This window comes from Garra rufa, chromosome 23, assembly GCF_049309525.1.
Source record: "Garra rufa chromosome 23, GarRuf1.0, whole genome shotgun sequence".
Taxonomy (NCBI): domain Eukaryota; kingdom Metazoa; phylum Chordata; class Actinopteri; order Cypriniformes; family Cyprinidae; genus Garra; species Garra rufa.
Genome location: NC_133383.1, coordinates 23,965,809 through 23,987,941, shown reverse-complemented (window position 1 = coordinate 23,987,941; position 22,133 = coordinate 23,965,809). Strand labels below are relative to the sequence as shown.

The 22,133-nt window shown below is 39.8% G+C and overlaps 1 protein-coding gene across 1 annotated transcript in view; it reads right to left on the bottom strand.

The window, feature by feature from the left end:
* The window catches only part of pcdh1a (protocadherin 1a), a 142,819-nt gene extending 120,909 nt beyond the window's left edge, over nt 1-21,910 (bottom strand). The window contains exons 1-3 of the mRNA XM_073830138.1: nt 21,350-21,910; nt 16,595-17,410; nt 13,785-15,971 (exon numbers count right to left, since the gene is read on the bottom strand). Coding sequence (XP_073686239.1) covers nt 13,785-15,971; nt 16,595-17,383 — 2,976 coding nt within the window. The 5' untranslated portion in view covers nt 17,384-17,410; nt 21,350-21,910. The remainder of the gene's footprint in view (nt 1-13,784; nt 15,972-16,594; nt 17,411-21,349) is intronic.
* Between the last annotated feature and the right edge of the window lie 223 nt (nt 21,911-22,133).

The window sequence follows — 22,133 nt, the reverse complement described above, 5'->3', positions numbered from 1 at the left end:
CTTTGACTAATTTTAAGCTGTCATGTTGTTATGAAAATGCGTATTGGAATGCTTGGATAAGATCACATAACATTACGCCAGTTTCACACCGCAAGCGTGAGCAGAGCGTGAGCTTAACTACAGCGTTACTGCAGCTGCAGACTCGCAAGAGTATTCACACTGGAAGCGTTTGTAGAGCGTGCAGTGCAGCGGTTCCAAAGCATTTATTTAGTAATCAGCTTTTCTCTGTGAAACTGATTACAGGTAAATATGAAATTAATAATGAAACTGCAGAAGCAGATTCAACCCAGGCCTTTCCTTCGAAGATAAGTATTAAGTAATACTTATCGTGTTCTATGAGAGCTGTGTGTGGAGGGAGTGGAGTGTTTTTCTGAATGTTTCATCTATTTGCGCACAATATTTTGAACTATACTGTGTGTAGCTGTGTTTTGTGTGTTGCGATGTGTTCATTGTCAAACTCAAAAATAGATTATTTTTATTATAACTTTTTATTTAATGGCATTATTTGAGAAATTAATAATTTTATTTTATTGACCAAATATTAGTTTGTCGTATATTTTTTCATTCGATCAGATAACATTTGAAGCTGTCATTTGATGATGTTACAACGTGCTCCCCACCCGCGGGGCATGTTGTCACATTTCACTTTCTTTCTATTGAGGTAAATAACGAAAAACGTATACACTGTAATTATGAAACAAAGCGACATATTTGTACTAGACAAACAACATTTACACAAACTGAGAAATGCAAAAAGTGTTACTTTGTGCTCCCCTAATCATAAAGCTGCACATGAATGAGGTAAAATATGGGTAGCGCTAGAGCCTGTGTATTTTTTTCTTCTTTTATTATTATTATTATTATTATCATTATTATAATTATTTTACCTTTAGTTACACAGTGCTTTATACAATCCAAGACTCAATCATATCAGCTTTTTCTCAATGCAAAAAAAAAAAAAAAAAAGAAAGAAAGAAAAGAAAAGAAAAGAAAAAATAATTCCGCCTTAAAACATTTTGTAATTTTTTGGCTATTTTTTTACACCATGCTTGCACCTAAACTGAATATATAAAAACACGTTTATATCTTCTGTAGCATAGGCCTACATATTTTGGATTCTTCATTTTCTTTTGATAACGATTCTTGTTAAACTCACTAGACATGCGTATTAGCCTATATGTGCATTTTAAGCTTGTTCTATGCATTTATAGATTTTTTTGTGTGAAATCTTATTTATTTTGGCCATCAAAAGTGTACTGTCACTTTATTTGAGCGTGAGCAGCGCAGCAAAAATAGACTCGGCGCCGAAACCATCGCTTCAGCGCTGCTCACGCTACGCTCCTGCATGACGCTCACGCTCTGCTCACGCTTGCGGTGAGAAACAGGCCTTAGAACAATCTTCTGTTTGTGTCACCTTCATTTACTTACTCATTTTTATCACTTTCGCTTTAATTCTCCAGCACTGACTCATTCGCAAAACTGAGCATCTAATCAGAGGTGCCGACAGCCCAGACGTCAATTCAACATGATGAATCAGGCAACTCCCGCCAATGTGAGCCCGACGAGAGCCGACGTGTAGAACACACAAAACAAACTAGCCCGACAGACACTAAGCCGACCGTCGGCTTGGTGGGTACCGGCCTTTAGTTAGTTATGAAGCATAGTGGGGAAGCCAACATCCAAAAGGTGTTACCAGCCATCCTGGTGGTTTCCTCACCGCTTGCTGAAATGGGGTATTGTTAGCAAGATGGAAAAACAAGATCTTCTCAGTCTGTCAAATCTGAAAATTATATTAAGGAAATGAAAATATATGAGGCTCAGGGCAGCTTCAGTCTTCAGGAGATTGTTTGCCTTTTTATTTAAAGTGGCTTCGGTTTTAATAACATCAATATTTCCAACTAAGGCTCAGCAAATGCAGAGCTGTTGCCCATTTCTCCATGGCAACACACCGAACAGAGAAATGTTGTGCCACACAGTTTTCATGCAAAGCTCATGACAAGACAATTACATCATGCAAAGTTGATTTTTCATCGCACTGAGAGAATGAGCCACTTCATTACTGACACCTCGGAAATCTGATTGGCTTTGTTGGCCTTTGAATGAGCAAAATAACAACTTATATTTATGTAATGAAAGATAAAGCAAGACGAAAGGAGGAGGAAAGAACACAAAAGACAGATCGAAAAACTAAAGCACAACTTTGAGTCATTTTCTACTTATTCCCTCAAATGTACCTAAAAAAGTTAGGTTCACAAACTATTTCATATTGTACATAGTATATTTAATATTAAACCAATAACTGAACTAGTTGTTCAGAAATCACTAGAGAGAAGAGATCATTCTCTTCTCAGACTAAAAAAAAAAAATAGGTTGGGGAAAAATGACTTGCCTCACCATTAGAAGCCTAAATATACTATATATGTCACTGTACAGCCACAAGCTAATCATTTTATGAGTGTTTCGTGGGACTTACTTACACATATCATTTAGGGATGTGCTCATTTCTTCATTTAATATGGACTGTTTAATGCATTCAAATTAATTAACACAATTAATGCAGTTTTTTTTTTTACTTCCTAACCTCATAGCTTTGCCCACACAGCAGGAACAGTGCAATTGTAATTGGCTGAATAAAATTAGTAGGGATGTGTATTTATCCTAAAATATTGATAATGTTACAAATACTTTGAAGGGATAGTTAACTCAAAAAAAAAGAATAATCTTACAAGAATAATAACCATTTTACTAGGGCTGTCAGTTTAACACGTTAACTAAATTAATTAGTAATGAAAAAATAACGGGATTAAAATATTTTAATGCAGTTAACGCACTGGTCCCGCACCATACCTAAACATCATCTTATATTTCATATAGTTGACTGTTGACAAATATGATGCAGGGCAACAACTCCATAAATGCAGTTATGCCCTAAAATTCAAGATATTGGTGCAAAAAATGTCCCTTTATGTGTTTTGTCTCATTTAGATTTATATCACATATCACACCATATCACACGGTCAGCAAGAGCAATCTGACACGAGTGCTGATTTTGTCCCGATCTATCATGAGCTTATATGTGATTTTATACAGTTCAATAGTTCAGTAAATTATAAGTTAATATTATGTTATATTATGTGTTTTTGCTCAATGTTGCAGAGAACATATTACCTTTGAAGCCATAGCAGAATTGTTGTGCGTCTCCGAGCAAAACAGCAGTGTTTAGTTTCTGAATGAATCCGCGTTTTGAACGAATCGTGTGAATCAATGAATCAAAGGCCCATTCATAAAGAGAGCCATTTCATCATTCCTAAATGAACCAGCCATTTGAACGCATCAATGGATAAATGTATTGCTCCTAAAGACATTTACCAGTTAGTTTATTATTTAGAGTATAATTTAATTAAAAAAAGAAGAAGAAAAATAAAAACATTAAAGGCATAGTTTACCAAAAAAAATAAAAATAAATAATAATTCTGTCATCATTTACTCACCCTCATGTTGTTTCAAACCTTTCTTTTGTGGAACATTAAAAAAAGGTATTTTGAAGACTGTTGTAACAAAGCTGTTTTGGTTACCAATGACTTTCATTGTATTATCAACAAATACTGAGACGTTTCTCAATTATCTTCTTTTATGTTCCATAGTTTACGTGTAATAAATTCTATGTTGAATCAAATAAAGTATTTTTTCTAAAGCTACAATTTGTAATGCCTACTTAATATTTTTTCATTTAACACAAAAATAGCTTTAAATTATCTTTTTGTGGGTATTTTCACAGTCAAATTTATTTTGCGATTAATTAGATTAATTAATCGAAACGTCATGTAATTAATTTGATTAAAATTTTTAATCGACTGACAGCCCTACATTCTACAAATGTATAATTTTTTTTTCTGCTGTAAAAAGCAAAATATCAAATTTTGGGTTGAACTATTCCTTTAACTAGAGATTTAATTATGATTGATTATTACAAAAAATGCATAAAATAAGTAATGAAGGGAAAATTAAATGTGACGTATATATATGCATACATACAGTTTATGGCCTCTGAAATTCAAATTATTATAATATAAAATTGTAATTTATTGACTTCATTTAATTGCTAATTTGTGCTATGCTGTATTATTGGCTAAAGGGACAAGTTAAAGGGTTAGTTCAAAAATGAAAATTCTGTCATGTCGTTCCAAACCCATGATACCTCTATTCATCTTCGAAACACTAAATAAGATATTTTTGATGAAATCCAAAAGCTTTCTGACCCATAGACAGCAACACAAATACCTTGTACAAGGCCAGAAAGGTAGTAAGGACATTGTTAAAATAGTCCATTTGACATCAGTGCTTCAACCGTAATACAACAATTTCTTCTCTTCCGTTTCAGACTTTGACAGACGTTCACAAGAGTACCATGACCCTGTGTGAGCAGGGTCAGAAAGCTCTCAGATTTAATTAAAAATGTCCCAATCTTTGTTCCAAAAATTAATGAAGGTCTTACGGGTTTGGAACGACATGAGTTTGAGTAATTTGTTGTTGAGTAACAATTGAAAGAACCTTAAAAAAAAGCAATATGCTGACTTTTTAAAAACGTTTCCACCAATTTCTTTTTTTACAGTGTACATCCACCAATGTAAAGGAAAACAAGCAAAACCACTCAGACAGGATAGAGGAAGGGTGAAAGAAAGAGAAGCATCTAGGAGTTACAGCAGCAGGAGAGAAATGGCATAGCACATTATTGAGAGAAGCATTGGTGCTAAGCTGCTTATTGATAAAAGCACTAATCTGCCTGGCGGAAGGTAAAGGCTGGAATGAGTAGTGATAAAATATTTGAGCTAAAGGCAATGCCATCAGGGAGCTGAGCCTCTACATAGCATTCCCTAAAGGAGCTTCTCATTTTTTATTAAGTGTGACTCTGACCATCGGTGGCTCAAAGAGCGTGTTTCTGTCAGCGTTGAAATGAGACGGGGGCACAGAATACAACCACCACTCCCTTTCATCTGCTCAGCCAAACAGCTTGGAGAATTTCACTCTCTATAGGCCCATCACAGTTATTACAAAATCACCTGATTGATCTGATCTCATCGTGATTATCAAGCACTTTAAATTCCAACCCACAGTAGAAATTCCATGAAACGTCTTTATACTGTACATCGATGTATCACCATAATATAATATCCAGCTTGGCTGCGTTTCAAAAAGCAACACTGTTAATGGAAAGCGAACTAATGATCGCTATTATTTGTATGGCAATTATTCATAATTGTGTCAGCCCGACCTATCTACATTCATCCTTATCGTAGCTTTCTCCTCTCATATCATAAGCAAGAATGTAATATGATGAAATCAGAGATGCTCTGCCTCTGGCGCAATAAAAAAAATGACATCGCTTCGTAAACACCCATGTAGAAAAATGCTTCCAAGACAACACTCGCATAAATCAAGCTCTTTGTGGTTGTGTGCAGAAATATATTTGGGAGGAAATGAATCTGACTGTGAACACTTGCATATTACCATAATCATTATCATTATTGTCATCCTTGTCTTCGACGACACTATCATTAGTCGCACATCTGTGTGCTGCTGTGGCGCGCTGCGCTTCGCTGTCGAACAGCTCGACAACATCAGCCATCTCCTTCGGTGACAGAGAAACCGTCTCTAGCCAGTGGAGCACTTCCTGGGTAGGGGCCGTAATCCCTCTTAACAGGTAATCATTGGGATGTTAGATCGAAATCGCCAACGACGTTTCCGGAGGCGTGAAGACTCACGCAAGGCCTTTCCACCACTCAAACCCTAAGTTTCTGCAAGAGTTTGTGTCCTTTTGAGATGAAGGGAGAAGGAGAGAGAGACAGAGAGAGATGATCCAATTCTACTATGTCAGTTCTGCAGGCCCCATCCCAGCGTGCTTGTCAAGATCATGAGAATCGATTAGCCCAGACTCAAAATGTCATGTCGGTCTCATTTATTTGAAGTAGAGATCCAACAGAGTGGTGATATCTAGTGAATCATTTTGGCAGAAGAACCGGCTTGAACATACTAAAATTGGTTGGTGGCCAAAATGTGGTTTGACTACAAAATGGCTAAGACCTGAAAACCGTCCTTCGTGGCTATACCGTCTTATCGCTACCGGACAAGATTACTCATTTGGAATATGTCTGCCCAGTGCACTAAATCCCTGAGCACTTGTCCAGGTCAATCGATTCTGAAGTGTCAGCCAAGACCAGTCAGGTCGTAAGTGCCTGCAGAGACTTGTTAGTCCCAGAGAGACCCTCCAAGAGCAAACAAGAATGCATATCTGACCCTCCCCATTGTCTTCACGACATCTGCCACGTTGACACAATCGTTCCAGCTGTAGGTGCTGTGGAATATCTTCTTATTTTGCTATTTTTCCTTAGTGTGAGCGATCTCTGTAGAATATGATTGCGAAGTGTTTCTTGATAATTGCTTAGTGTTCGCTCCTGCAGGTTGGAGGGAGAGCAGGCTTGAACTCTCGAATTCCTGTAAGTGCAGCAGTTGTCTTCACGCTGAGCATGAGCCTGTGAGGCCTTCGCACCTGACAGTAGATTGGTCCACCGAGAGGGAGCTGAGTGCCGGCAGTATTGTGCTCTAATGAGGAGCAGTCTGAGAGTATTATGGGCTGTATTCACTGAGGGGAGATCTGAGAGGGTGGGCGCCAGGTTTGAGGTTTACGGCTGCATTCTGCTATGGATATTAGCCAGAGCTGGGTTGAGCAGATGCTCGAAATGTGGGATTCTGGGAAGGCCCTGAGGCAGCCTCCAGTAAAGGCAAGGCTGCTTCACATAGAGAATATAAGAGTAGGAGATGAACCATACAAAGAGCAGGAGGCTCTAAAGGTACTGAATATTTACTCTTTTAGATTCTCTTGGTGCTGGGGCTGATTTATGGCCATATTGGATTTGTTACATAGGTTGCATAATTTAATAAAATGAAAAAGGAAAAGACCGAGAGGAAAAAGGAAGAATGCTCTGTAGAAAGGCAACATTTTGATGCTGGATCCTCTTATCTTAAAGCTTTGCTTGCCAGAGAATATGAGGCGTGTGTGGTAGATATGAAGATAGAGAGATGGAGTGGAGATAGCAGGGGAAGACTTGGCTTGGAGCTATTTTTCAGCTAGTCTGCACATCAGTGCTTTTACTTATTTTGCCATGCCCTGGATGGTCAAAAGCAGTCTGACAGAGTAAAGGCGAGCTGAATCTTATAAATTGTAGATCAGGTTATGAGAAATGTTATACCACTTTATCTGTTGTGTTTGACTGTATCACAATAGTTATTTGCCCTGGAAAATCAACTGAAAAATGGTTTAGTGAATTAAATGTGAAGAGTGATATTTCTGCACCATTAGCTGCATCACATGGAATTGCAATCTGTTTGTTTGAGGGACCCGACTGGCCTGGATTTATTAATAATGGCTCAAACAAATGGTGTTAGTTTGGGACAGAAGTACCTGTTTATCCAACCAGTGTTTTAAATGTGTTAGAGATAAACTTTTAAAGCTCTTAAAGCATAGTTCACCCAAAATAAAAATTCTGTCATTAATTACTCACCCCCTCATGTAATTCCAAACCCTTAAGACCTTTCTGACCCTGCATAGACAGCAATGCAACTGACACATTCAAGGCCCAGAAAGATAGTAAGGAGATTATTAAAATAGTGAATGTGACATCAGTGGTTCAACTGTAATTTTATGAAGCTACAAGAATACTTTTTGTGTGCAAACAAAACAAAAATAACGACTTTCAACAATTTTCTTCCATGTCAGTTTTGGATGCATGTTCACAATAGTACCACGATGCATGTTATTTTTGTTTTCCTTGCGCACAAAAAGTATTCTCGTAGCTTCATACAATTACGCTTGACCCACTGTTGTCACAAGGACTATTTTAACAATGTTCTTACTACATTTCTAATCCTTGAACATGTCAGTTCCACTGCTGTCTATTAGGGGTGTAACGATATTACAAACCGAACCGAAATATCGCGATACACCAACCACGATACGTATCGCGAAACTCTCGTGGCGTACCGCGGTACTCTCACGCCCCTTGCTGCCCAATTGTTGAGGTTGACATCACTTGTCTCTAACTAATTTAACCAATTTAAACATCTTTATTTGATCTCATTTGAAGTATCAAGCTTAGGGGTGGGTATCGTTTGAATTTTATCGATTTCGATTCCGATTCCGATTCCACTTATCGATTCCGATTCTTTTCGATTCCCAGTTTCGATTCCGATTTAGTAAAAAAAAAAAAACAACAAACACAAAAGTCAAACATTAATATATTAAACATGTTTATTTTCAGTGCTAGCTTGCAACATATTATTTTATTACAGGGGTTCTCAACCTTTTTTATATCAGGGCCCCCTTCTTCTCGGGTCAGTTTTGCAAGGCCCCCCTATGCCTGACATTTCCTCTAAAGGTGTTTATTTTTTAACCTTTTTTATTAACCTAAACATTAGTTTTGCCTTTTTATTTTCTCCTGCATGTTATTAAAAAAAATCAAGCAAACTTTAAATTAAAGCTATTTTGAATTTAAAAGAAAATCCTCTGCTCTAACTTTTTAACATGAATACACACATACAGATTTAAAGCACCTAAATTATTTAATTCAGACATTCTTCACAACTTCAGAGTACTCTTTCTTAAGTGACTGAATATCTACTGTTTGTATTCATTATAAAATAAACATATAAATGAAAAATACAGTAAATACATTGTAAATCTGTTTATGCTGGTGCTCATATGTGCTTAAACACCACTGACCCTTACAAGATCCACCTCTATGGGTAAGCATTCATTATAAAAAACTCACAGGACATTCATTTTGAAAACTATGCAAATATTTTGAAATTTCACGCAAAAATACTATGGATCAGAGCACCGAAAGCATGAATAGTTTGTGAATCAACAGCGGACTTATGCGTGCCTAATGTACGACTCCGATATACAAGAATGAATACATTAGGCACGCGCGAGTTCGTTACTATTACTCTGATCATCTTTGCCTTTACATTAAAGGGAGGGTTTGTTTCATGCAGCCAAGAGATAAAGTAGATACCTGTCTTCCCGCGGGGGTATAAGTGACTTTTATGTGGGCTTTTGCGGGACGAAATAACATATATTCCTTCTGGAGTGGGCGGGCGCAGGACTAAAATCCGTCCCTTGCAGATCTCTAAGATGAAGTTTGCGTGCAGCGGTAGATTTGTCTTCGGTTTTTACAAAGCGTAGACACACTTTTAAACGCTTACCGTGATCCATCTTTTCGACTGATGTTTACATTACCACGTAAAGTCCTGGCAGATTGCACGCGCGGAAGGTCCTGGCAGATCACTAGATGGAAAAAATGCAACCAGGAATCGAAACGAGGAATCGAAATTTTAATATTATAACAAGTATCCGATTCTTTATCTTAAGTATCCGATTCCAGAATCGGAATCGATTTTCGATTCCCAACCCTAATCAAGCTCGTGCAGGCTATCTGACTCACAGAAAATCAACACTAATAGGCGCAACAGCATACACAAAGAAACAAGCATGAACAAAAATACTGCGGTAGAAAAGCACCATTACGATTGCAAATATGACATTGATTTTATACAACAGTAGTTCAATAAACTAGTAGTTTATATTAACTGACTTACATTTTAGACACATCATTAACCGTTTTTGCAAACGAAATAGTTCTAAGCAACAGCAGAAACTCCTTGAATCTCCGAGCAACACAGCGGTATTTCAGTACTGAATGATTTAGCATTTTTTAATGAATCGAGTCAGTGAACGAACTGGTTGAATCCATCTATGGTTGAATCCGTGACTCGCTCATTAAGACAGTGACTACTGCCACCTATTGGTGGTTCGGTTTTATATTTAAAGGTATTGCATTTTTCCAATATTTTAGATTTATGTTTAAAAAAAGTATAACATAGTGCAATTTTACTGTGTAAATGCATTTTTTGGAACCCCTTATCTTCATTAAACAGTCTAAGTAAATACAGTTTTATATATTTTTTTATTTAATATTCAGTTTTATAATATTCTAATTTGATGTATTGATAATTTAAGAATTTGATGTGAATGATGACACATACAGTTAGTAAGGTTAGGAAAATGAGGTTAAAAAGGTGTCCTAGAAATCAATTTAAGGCAATTATCACAAATATTCAGATTAAAGTAAGACCTTATAGAGTAGTGATGAGACTATTGCTTCAGAATGGATTAATTTACAGCAAAAAAAGGCATTTTTTTTGCCCCGGATAAGTAAATTTTTCATTTGGACAAGTGAATGTCTAATTTACTTGTCCGAAGGACAAGCCCATTTCAAAGCTTAATGTTAATAAAGAAAAAGTTTAGTTGTTCTTTTTATTAAGTGAATCTATTGTTCCTTAGCATTGCAGTCAAGAAACCGAACCGAACCGAACCGTGGCTCCAAAACCGTGAACCGAACCGAATCGTGCCTTTGGTGTATCGTTACACCCCTACTGTCTATGCAGGGTCAGAATCAGAAAGCTCTCAGATTTCATCAGGAATATCTTAATTTGTGTTAGAAATATGAACGAAGGTCTTGGTTTTGGAATTACATGAGGATGTGTAATTAATGGCAGAATTTTATTTTTTAGGTAAACTATTCCTTTAACATTCGCTATATGTAACATTTCAAAAATAACACTAGCAAACCAATAATTCTGATGTTAAATTCCACATTGAAACTATAGCCAATATATGCATCCTACACATATTAGAATTAGGGATGCACCGATCTGTATCGGCCGATCACTTGCGCATTTTGTCAGTAAAGCCGGTTCTGTAATCAGCGGTAAATGCCATCAGGTGCGTGATTTCACGTTGAGCCGTATATACTACACACAGCCGTTGTTCACTGACGAGCTGCGCACTTTCACACTGATAATGAACATTGATTTGCGCAGCTCGTCGGTAAACAACGGCTGTGTGTAGTATATACGGCTCAACGTGAAATCACGCACCTGATGGCATTTACCGCTGATTACAGAACCGGCTTTACTGACAAAATGCGCAAGCATGATCGGCCGATTCGTATCGGTGCATCCCTAATTAGAATAACCAGGTCCACACAGCATAAATGAAAGTGAACTATTACCCATTACCTTTAAATTTTAGCTGATTAAATATGTTTTTTATTTCTATTATTTTCTATTTGTTAGGATAGCACAATATCTGGCCGAGATACAACTATATGAAAATCTGGAATCTGAGGGTGCAAACAAGTCAAAATACTGAGAAAAATAGCATTTAAAATGGTCCAAATGAAGTTCTAAGCAATGCGTATTACTAATCAAAAAATTATTTTTGATATATTTACGGTAGGAAATTTACAAAATATGTTCTTGGAACATGATCTTTACTTAATATCCTAATTATTTTTGGCCAATCCGCAGTTTAGCCCCTCAAAAAAAGTACAGTCCAATACTGCATATAACAGAATTCTACTGGAAACACACACTGTGCCTAACACTACTGCTTTATAAACCTCCTCATTAATAAAAACAAAGCAGTTATGTATACTAACAGGTATAGAAGCAAAATCTTTGCCAGATGAGACATCTCACAACATATACCATCACCTGCCCAGCCCCATATGAGTGTTTTATGAGTGTTTATCCAACACACTGGCTCTTGCAAGGTTAAGAGATGTCTTTCACTAATTAAAGCCCACCCCACAATCCAACCTGAATCCCTACCTCCCAATCCTCCTCCCTTCAGTTGGAGATGAAGGGCAACCCATAGTGAAGAGGGGGGGGGGGGGCACAGAGTGTTATCTCAGTCTAATAAGGCATTTTAATTGTATGGGTTTAATTTAGGCACAGATTTACAGCTTCACAAGCTCTCATCACGCCCATTTAAAAATAACCGGGAAGGTCTCTCCCTTGATCCCTGTCTGTGCGCTATGTCTCTCACTCAAGGCTGTTACGGAGAGAGAGGAACACATCACAAAAAAGGTGTTAGATCTTTGCCATGACCAAGCTAATTATCAGCACTGTACTTGATGAGCCCATGCAGTCCCCTTAGTAACTGTCACACAGTCTAACACATTTGGAGGTTATAGGGAGATAGTTTTGGGAAGATCCATGAACTGTGAAAGACACACGCACAAACACACCACACAGCAACACATTCAAACAAATCTCTCCTCACGGAGTCAGGCCATGCCACTGTGAATTGAGCATTGAGGCTTTTTTTCACACCTCAGGAGAAGTCTTTCCGAACAAACAAACTCCTCTTAATGAGTTTTTTACGGACCAGGAAGGAAAGCAGTGAAGCCAGTCATCACGCTCAATCCTCACTGGCAATAAACGGCAAACAAGGCCACTGTGTTTACACTCATCAGAGCTTAAACTGGGAGAGCTTGAGCCAAGGATGTCACACGCACCTGAGCACATTGCCTCGCGCACTGAGTCATCGGTGAGCATATTACCATTCGCTCTGTCACGCTCCACTCTCCACATCTGTCACTCAGTTTGGCTAAGATTTTAATTTTTTATTTTGGTCAATCTGTTAAGCCTGATGTGGTTTTGGGATGGGATGGAGGGGGTTCCCTCACGAGTTCACATCTGCCAAGAGATGTCACACGAGTCGACATCTGTCCCTTGTTTATACACCTATCAGTCAACTCTCACAGATACAAATATCCATTTATGTAGCGTATGTCATCCAGTTAGAATCTGATCAGTTAGGTCGACTTGCTGAAACCAGTCCACACACAGGAAACTCAACCCACATTCACACAAACGGATTACATGAGTGCATGCAGAAGCCTGGAAGTACACACACAAAGAAACAATACACACCAATGCAGCACGCTCTCCATAGCTGGAGTCTATTGTCACTTCCATGCCATATGCTGTCCATCACGGTGTGGGAGCTGCCGTGGGTAACTGTTCTCCCCAGTCAGTGAGTCTGCAAGGCCTGCACTCACCCTGACTGTCATCTAGCATCTGCTGGCTTTATCAAACACCAGACTGGTACTGACGGAGTCAGGACCCATGTGCCCTTGCTTTCTGTCTCAAGCCTCTGCCCAGTAAACTTCACTACCACTTTCACCGGAGGTTAAAGTCAATTTGAAATTTCTTATGTTTTTTTCCCCTTGATCCACACATAAATCATAGCACCAATTGCTTTACTTTTTCCTCCCTTGGATTTCATCTCAAAATTAGCATGTTGAATTGGCATCTAAATGGGTCAGATTGAATTGGCATCTGAGCCAAAGAAAATGACTTTGGACTTATTCAATAACAGCAGGTCACACTGGCACCTCTCACTGAGAATATCTGATTTCATAAGAAATCTGAGAAAACATGAGCTCTAGCAAATATGCCCGTTTTGCACTCTATCTACACTACAAAAATACAATGAAATCATTTCATGACTGGACCTTTGCAACTGTATGATCACAAAGTAAATTGAAGTGTATCTTCAGACAGTAAACCGGCGGCCAGACAATATATAAAAGGGTACATGATGCAATACAAGAGCCATTTTTGACATCTTTCAAACAGAGCGATTCTTGTATGGCAAGATGGTCTTTTCATGTCATACATTGTGAATTAACCCACAACAAACAAAATGAAGAGAATAATATTTAGCATATAGGAAAATATTAATTTATCAACACCCACTACTTTAGCAGAAGTACCACTCTGAATGAAATTGAAATAACCCACATCAATAACTGCAAGCAAAACCAAGTTTTCCATCACAGCATTACACATACAAAATCAGAAATAAAGATTGGTACCGTTTTTGTGCTGTATTTTGGTTGATTGGTCTTGTAGCTGTAATCCGAGTACTGGTCTGAGCCGGTGGAGTTGTCATCACCGCCTGTTCCCACAAAGGTGTTGGCAGCAGGGAGCTCCTGGACAGCCTGATGCTTTTGGGAGGCAGATGGGGACTGGGCCTGGAGCTGGATGGAGGGCAATGGGGAATTGGAACGGTAGTGCCTGCCTAGGTCAGGGCTTCCAGGCGGATATGTCAGCGGCAAATGGATCCTGGGGCTGTCGTTGACCCCATCAAGGTTAAATTTCAAACTCTTTTGAAGGCTGACTTCCTCATCCTCTCCAAGAGGTTTAGGTGACTTTGGTGGCTTACCCTTTTTACCCTTTCTCCCCTTGCCACTTTTTGGCCCTTGCTTGGGAGCATACAAATCTTTGGTCTCCTTCTTGCCAGCCTGATAACCACTCTTAGCTTCTCTTTGAAGGCGATGCCTGATGAAGACCACCACAACAATCACAGTGACCACTCCCGCCACTCCAGCTAAACTGCCATATACAATGTTGCTTCTTTGGGCAGCCAAACCGTAATCTGGGTCTCCTGCAATGTCCATGTCGAGTGGGGTGTACAGGCTATGCCCCACAAGTGCCTCCACGTGACTTACGTTGGCAATGGTTTCATTTACGTAAATGTGTACCAAGGCAATAGCGTGGCGGGATGGTTTGCCTCTGTCGCTCACTTTTACTACCAGTCGATGCAGACCACTATGTTTCCGAGTAAGTTCCTTGGTTAATGTGATCTCGCCATTAGATGGAGAGATGTAAAAAAGGTCATGTGGATTTCCCCCAGCAATGCTGTATATTAGCTCAGCATTGGAACCGGAATCAATGTCTTCCGCTTCGACCACTTCCACAACACTGTCTGGAGCAGCCATGGGAGACAGACGTATAAAGGATGAGTTAGATGGTTTGGTCACAACAGGAGCGTTATCATTCTCATCGAGGACATTGATGGTCACTCCAACGTAGGATGACCTGGGCGGGTCCCCTCCATCTACAGCTTTCAGGCGGAATGTGTAACTGCTCTCCTTCTCTCTGTCAAATGAGATGCTGGACAAAATAGTGCCAGTACCATTCTGGATCACAAATTTGCCTACATCCGGTTCCACAGAAAGTTGCACTTGAGCATTCTCACCCTCGTCCATGTCCTGTACTGTTACCATCCCAACAGGGCTAAGGGGTGGCATGTTCTCCAAGACTGAGAAGCTGTATCCACTCAGCATGAACTTGGGATCGTTGTCATTCCGATCAAGTACCTTGATTACAACTGTGGCAGTACCCCTGTGACTGGGAACCCCTTTATCTGCTGCAGTTACACGGAACTCGTAGCGCTCCTTGTGCTCACGATCAAGAGGGCTCCGAGCACGTACTTCACCTGAGCTAGGGTCAATCTCAAAAAGTCCCCTTGTTGAAGAGTCCGCAATAATGCTGTAGACCAGCTCTGCATTAGTGCCACTGTCTGCATCTGAGGCGACTACATCTACCACCTTTTCCCCTGGCTGGTTTTCCTCAGCAAACTCTACTTCAAACAGAGTCGGTGAGAAAACGGGGGAATTGTCATTCGTGTCAGTCACTTGGACTTTTAGCGAGTTAGTGCTGGACAGAGCGGGATTGCCAGAATCCACTGCCACTATCTCCACCCGGTAGTCTCTAACTCTTTCATAGTCCAGAGGTGTTGTGGTCTGCAGAAAATACTTCCTCTTGTTGTCAACTGATGAATCGCTTGCTGGCCGAAGCTGGAAAGGAACATCGCCAGCAACCACACAGGTCACCACGGCATTCTCTCCCTCATCCTTGTCTGAAACCTGTACCAGTGCCACTGCAGTGCCTACAGGCATATCCTCTGAAATGTTTGCTACTCCATCACTGTGGGTCACAAGACCAATGCCTCGAATCTCCACTGCTGGTGCATTGTCATTCTGGTCAGTCACATCAATAGAAACATACGTTTTAGAACTTTTGGGTGAGGGGCCTCTGTCTCGTGCAACGACGTAAAACTTCAAATTGTTGATCTCCTCACGATCCAATGGGCCTTTGACATATATGATGCCTGATGAGCGGTCTATCCGGAGAAGTTTTGGCACAGGATCAATGGCCTGATGTAATGTGTATTCAATCTCACCATTAGGACCCAAGTCTGAGTCATTAGCCTTCACCTGCAATAGAAAACATAGTTTTAGAATTTTGACTTGACATGAAAACATAAAGTACTAAAATAACAGCAAAACAGATTTTACACATACTCAAGACAAAAAATAACGCAAGACAAGACTGAAAGACAACATTCATAAGACACTGGGCATTAAATACTGGGTATTTAAACACAGTGAATCTATTTATAACACAAAACTGGGAACATAGTCAAAGCGTTGCATAACAGGAATTCTGGGGCATTGGTTATCTATAGAGAGTGGGGTTCCTAAGAAACTTCACAGACTACTCAGATCATTTCGATAATCTAATCTTTCAAACTCAACTTGACTAGTTTATAGTCATTACTTATTTAACCAAATGAACATGTATTTTATTTAACCAAATGAATGTGTATTTATTCTTTAACCAGATGGTGATCAAACTGGATTATTCTAATAATTAAGGAAAATGAATTTGGTAAGTCAGGCCCTGCTCCACTGATGTAAGGCATCAAAGTAAAGAACAGACAGCTGGGAGGTTGGAAAAGCAGTGCTCATTAAAATTTCACACTCTGACATGATGCAATAGGCAATTTATCTTGCCTTGTTCGGATCTAAAGGTTGACTTAGCACGTTTGCCATTTTACCTGTAACACAGAGTGTCCAACTGGGCTGTTCTCTGCGACCTCTGCTTCGTAGGAGGATTTTTCAAATTGGGGTGCATTGTCATTGGCATCAGCAATGACGACCCTCAGCAAGGCACTGCTGTAGCGAGGTGGATTGCCTCCATCCACAGCTTTGATGGTGAGATCGTAGGAGTCTTTCCGTTCTCGATCAAGGCTTCCCAATACAATGAGCTGAGGCAATTTTTCACCTCTGTCCTCTGCAACTTGCAGACCAAAGAGTGCTACAGCTTCTGGTCCTGCTGTTAAGGTGTAGTCAGCTACTCCATTTCTCTCTGTATCTTTGTCAGTGGCCAGTGGAATTGAGAAGAGTGCCCCCACGTGGGTATTCTCTGGAACTGAGAGGGTAAGGACAGGTGAGGGGAACTGTGGTGTGTTATCATTAATATCCTGCACTTCGATTCTTCCCTCTATCAGCCGTGGACTCTGATTCTGAATAAGGTCTGTGACGGACACCTCAAACTCCAGAAAGCAGGGCTTGCCTTTATTACGACAATCCTTCAGTGTCTCTCTGTCTATGGGGATCTCAGTGGTAAAGATATCTCCAGTTTTGCCATCCACCCGCAGATAGGGAGTGCCCACCTCCAGTTTGTACAGGTGTCCAGTGTCTGGCAGGCCCTGGTCAGCCGCCAGACTGCCAATGAGTGTGCTCGGAGGTTGTTCCTCATGTACGCGGTATAGAATGCCACCCACTGCACCACTCAAGTCCAGTAACAGTCCCCACAGCAGAAACAACACCACAGGGAGATCCATGGGCCCTCGGAGAGGTAACACCTCAGTCTGCAAAACAGTGTGAAAAACATGTTAAATCATAAACAAGTGCGTCATGCGGTACTCTTTTGAACAAACACAGAAAAACAAACTTCCTTTTTTCTTTTCTGTTAATTTACTCTACCAGTGAGGGACTAGCCGAGGGTGAAACAGAATACATGCAGCACACACTGTTTTGTGTACACACTGTGAGCACTAAATCCAAGGCTAAGAGTTGTAAAAGCTCTCCGGAAAATGCCTCTTCCCCCGACACCACTAAAAGCCTCCTCTCTCATTATCTTACATTATTTATCATCCTCATTTTTGAGCAGCCGATTACTTGGTATGTAAAGAAAGACAACGAATACCTGCTGTACAAATGTCGCTCAAAAAGGTGACAATGTTTTCAACTTCAGCCAATGATTTATTGGCATAACTGCCACAAAAATGCTCCATTTCTTAAATCTGGAAGTTAAATCATCCCCATTAATACCACACAGGAAAATGTTAATTATCACCCTTTTGAGTGCCTGTCCAAGCTAAGCTGCTTTTGAAAATTAATGATTTAGAACACGCAATAAGACACTTCTTAATGGGCTTTTTAATAAGAAGGTATGGGTTACTGTTAGGCTCAAAACAACAGCTCAGCAAGCTTTGTACTATTTACAACATAAATTAAACCATCTTATATGCAGTTTATAATGCACTTTCCTCAACATATGCTTAATCCGGTGCATATTCACAGCCAGTGATGGGGCTATTATTTTGGATGACTTCCCTTTAATGAAGGTTACACTCATTTGATTGGCCCATAACGTAAAATAGGCAGTTTCTCAATGCAAAGTGCTGATGAGACAAAAGGTATGAAGAAGACTGCTAACACAGCAAAGGAACCATTCGGCATCGCGGAATGTAGGCTGAAAGATTCCCCTCAGTGAAACACTGGTATATTAAGACGTTGCACTCCCGGGTCACAGAGCACCTGAAGGCCAGCCCTTATCTCAAAGTACAGATTTACTCAAGACAGATCTGTCCTATCAAGGTTCAGAAGTTTCAGGCTAATTTACACACTGTAATGCTCATGTTTGATTTTCAACCTGCTAGGCCTTCTCATTAATCACTATCCTCTATTTTAGCATCTGCTTTGATCTGTATTCCCCTGGATCCAGGTTTCTCTTCCTTTTAAGCACCAAATAGTTTTAGAGTTTAATTATTTCCTGAGCGAGAAGATGTGGTGCCTTTAAATGACATCAGGCAGTTTATTGAGCTGTGGCACTTAATGCTGCGGTCTTTGAAGACCCTGTATGTTTATATGCAAAACATCCATGTAACATCCAGAATGGAGCATGAGTCAAACCAAAATCAATACGGGCTTTGCAAGCGGCCATGATCCAAAGGAAAGTAAATAAGTGTTATACAAAATAGCTAAACACAAGAATGCATAGAAATCCAATTAGAAATCCAATTCCTTCGTATCTGTTAAGATTGGGAGTGCAGCATATTGATGCACTAATTGCCCAGGTATTGATGTGTCCTCTTTTTTGCATTTGCAGGGCAGCCTCCTGTCGATTCAGCTGTGCTGATAGTGTATAGGGTAAAAACATGATTAGGGACTGTGGCATAAAGCACGGCCTCTGAAGGTCCAGGCAATAACTTGCACTCATGGCAGTGGGATGTTGGACCCTATTAATGCAGTAAGACTGGAACACTGGATCTGCAGCTACAGATATGTGAAAATACTCATAACGGTGATGATATGCCGGCCCATGCATTACATCCTAGTGGAGAAAATGCAATTTTGTGGCGTTTTGGTGCATTATGGGTTTATAATTTATAAACCTTAAGGGATATAAGTATGCTGCTTCAAGTCACTGACTAGTGCATGTAATGATATATGAGAAAAAATGTAAGCAATAAAACAGCCTACAACCAATGAATCTTCAAGCCAGCCCCATCACCAGTATGACCACTTAATTCAAACTGAATAGAAATTCACTGACACCGCACTGCCCTACAAAGACAAAAGCACAATAACTACACATTTTGTCAAAAGTGGGTTATGAAATTGGTTCTCTTAGTCTATGATCTGTCCTCTGACAGACAGGTCTAGCTGAACTATTCTCAGATTCAGAGAAAACAGAGTATAAAAAAATCAATCAAACAAAAACTATGAAGTTATTTTTTCTCAGTTCCAGCATTGACATCCAGTTATTGCATTTTGCCTTTGTTGGGGCAGTTCACAAGCAAGTATTTTGTTAAAGAAATTTGTCAATAATTGGACAGATTCATACATAGATCTAGCAAATCTTAATAATATTGAAAATGTAAAACACGGAAACATGCTTTACATGAGAGACTCTTCAAACACCCCAAGAGGATAACCACTCATCCTGATAAGAGTCTACAAACACTTAACCAACTATTTAAGTGCTGTTGATTTTTAGCTATTCAGAATGCCTCATGAACAAAAGGTTATTAAAATAGCTCTAAACTCAAGTGTAAGCGCCAGAAAATGTGTTGATGAAAACATATAGGGTCTGTTTCAAAGGCATCAGTTGGCTACACACTGTGGAGTGGCAAAGAGCAGAACATATGTTCACTATGTATTACTTCCCTAGTGAACGCTGGTAAACACCTAGACAATCTAAACGAACCAGCCACATTCAGCCAGTGTATCAATCTCACACAGTGCAGAGAATATTCAGAGGTCTGTTGAAAATACAGCACAAGCACTTTCACACAGAACCCTCAGTTGTACATTTCAAGCCTTGCTTACACTGCACAAGATGCCTGCAACAATTCAAAATGAACATGCATGAAAGCCACCCTAAACAAGTTCTGAAGTCAATTTCGCTCTGCTCTTGAGACTGATAGCTCATGCAGACATTTTATTTTCCCTGGAGTATTGTGACCTTTTATTTTTTCTGCAGTGCTGTAAATCATCTGTTATCACATTCATTCAGGTTCAACAGGTTTAGCATTTCAGCTCAGGCCAATTAAATCACTTACCCATATTATTAGCCATACCTTTCCCTATGGACAAACGCTGGGTCATTTTACAGGCAAATGAATTCAGTAATGGCTGTGTAAGACCATGAACTATTTTTATCCTTTGCTCATTAGGAATAGCATCATTTCTTATTTTCAAGTACATTCTTAGTTTTCTTTTTTGTTTTTGATATGTGATAACATATGTAGCAATAATACTAAATATCATTATTTCGCTTGGGGTATTTTATTTATTATTTATTTATTTTTAAAATAAACCCCACTTTGTTGATGCACACCATCTTTTCCTTTGAGCTCAGAGCCTCAGACAGGCTTGTGGGTGGAGATGGTGGATGGGGGAATCCTGTAATCAGTCTTACAGGGATTTGACCAAACATTGATCCTGCTGTTGACCCAGCCAGCCCAGGTGGGCGCTCCACTGCGATTTCCTTTATATCTGCAGCCCCGTGGAATCAAATCAAACCCAGTGCGGCCGGATGGCGAGGTACTAACGCTAATAATGTTATACATGACTCGCAGTTGCGCACAGCAAACAGCACATTCAACTGGTCGTTCGTCAACTATCTTCATCGCAGCGGGATTCGTACGAATAGATGTTCGGTAACCTAAAATAAGCACCAAAAGATCTACTGCACTAATAAATAAGATCCGTGAATTCGCGTCGCATTAAATAGCTACCAGAAGGAACAAACAAGTGTCATTTAGTTATTTGTATGTAAACCTAAACAGCCCGATTGATTCTGCAGCACATAAATGTCGTCCAAATGTGGTCTGAATCGAAAAATAATAAGGGCTGCCAGACAAATCACTATCATCGATACGTAATCTTTCAAAATATAGTTTCTGCAGTGGCATACCGCCGTGTATTGAATATTTAAGTATGACCCATCGACATAGCTATCGAACATTCCCCTCAGCTTTATTCATTTTCTAGTGGCGTCAATAAAGTTCGTTGCCTACCTTCGTCGATCACTTTTTCCTGCCGAGACCGAGGCTTCTTGTCTGAGGATCAGCTACAGCTGATGTTTCCTTCGTGGTCACACGGAGCCCTAAACACCTGCTTTAAAGAATCCAGACATCAAGAAAACATAAAATCCCTTCGCTGAAAACCAATCCATAAGTGGCCGCGTTATTTTTCCACGCCATTCCTACGACTCCGCGTCAGTTTGATAACGTCGGCACTCATTTAAGTGTTAATGAATTAGAAATTACGGCTGATGATGGGTGTTGAAATGTCTTTTCTGTTGTTTCTCAACACAGGAGCAGTTCTATTGCCAGCAACTCCCCTCGTTTCACTCCATAAATCCTCAAACACTCATTTTAGGAGAGTACAGCTTCTCGACAAATTTGACAGTGCACCTCGTTATTCGTTACGGAATGATAGCGTAGTCTACCGGAAATAATGTAGAAATGTAACAGTACATGGCAGAACGTATGGATTCGGGTTTTCCCCCTTCGCTTTCCTCAGAAGTAGACTATCAACGCAGTTTTGGCACAGGGATCTTCTCCGCACAGGGTTAATCCTGCATATCTATGCATGTGAGAGAGTGAGTGAAGAGATTTCTCAGCACCGCGCGCTGTTCCCCTCTAGAAGCGCGCACAGGCGGACGCGCAAAGCGAGAGGAGGTGGGGCTCTGGCGCGCCACAGGCTGTTTGATGAAAAAGGCACAATTAGGTTAGGAAAATAGTATAATTGTTAATAGCCTAATATATATGGCCCATATCTTTTTTTACTGTGTCTCAT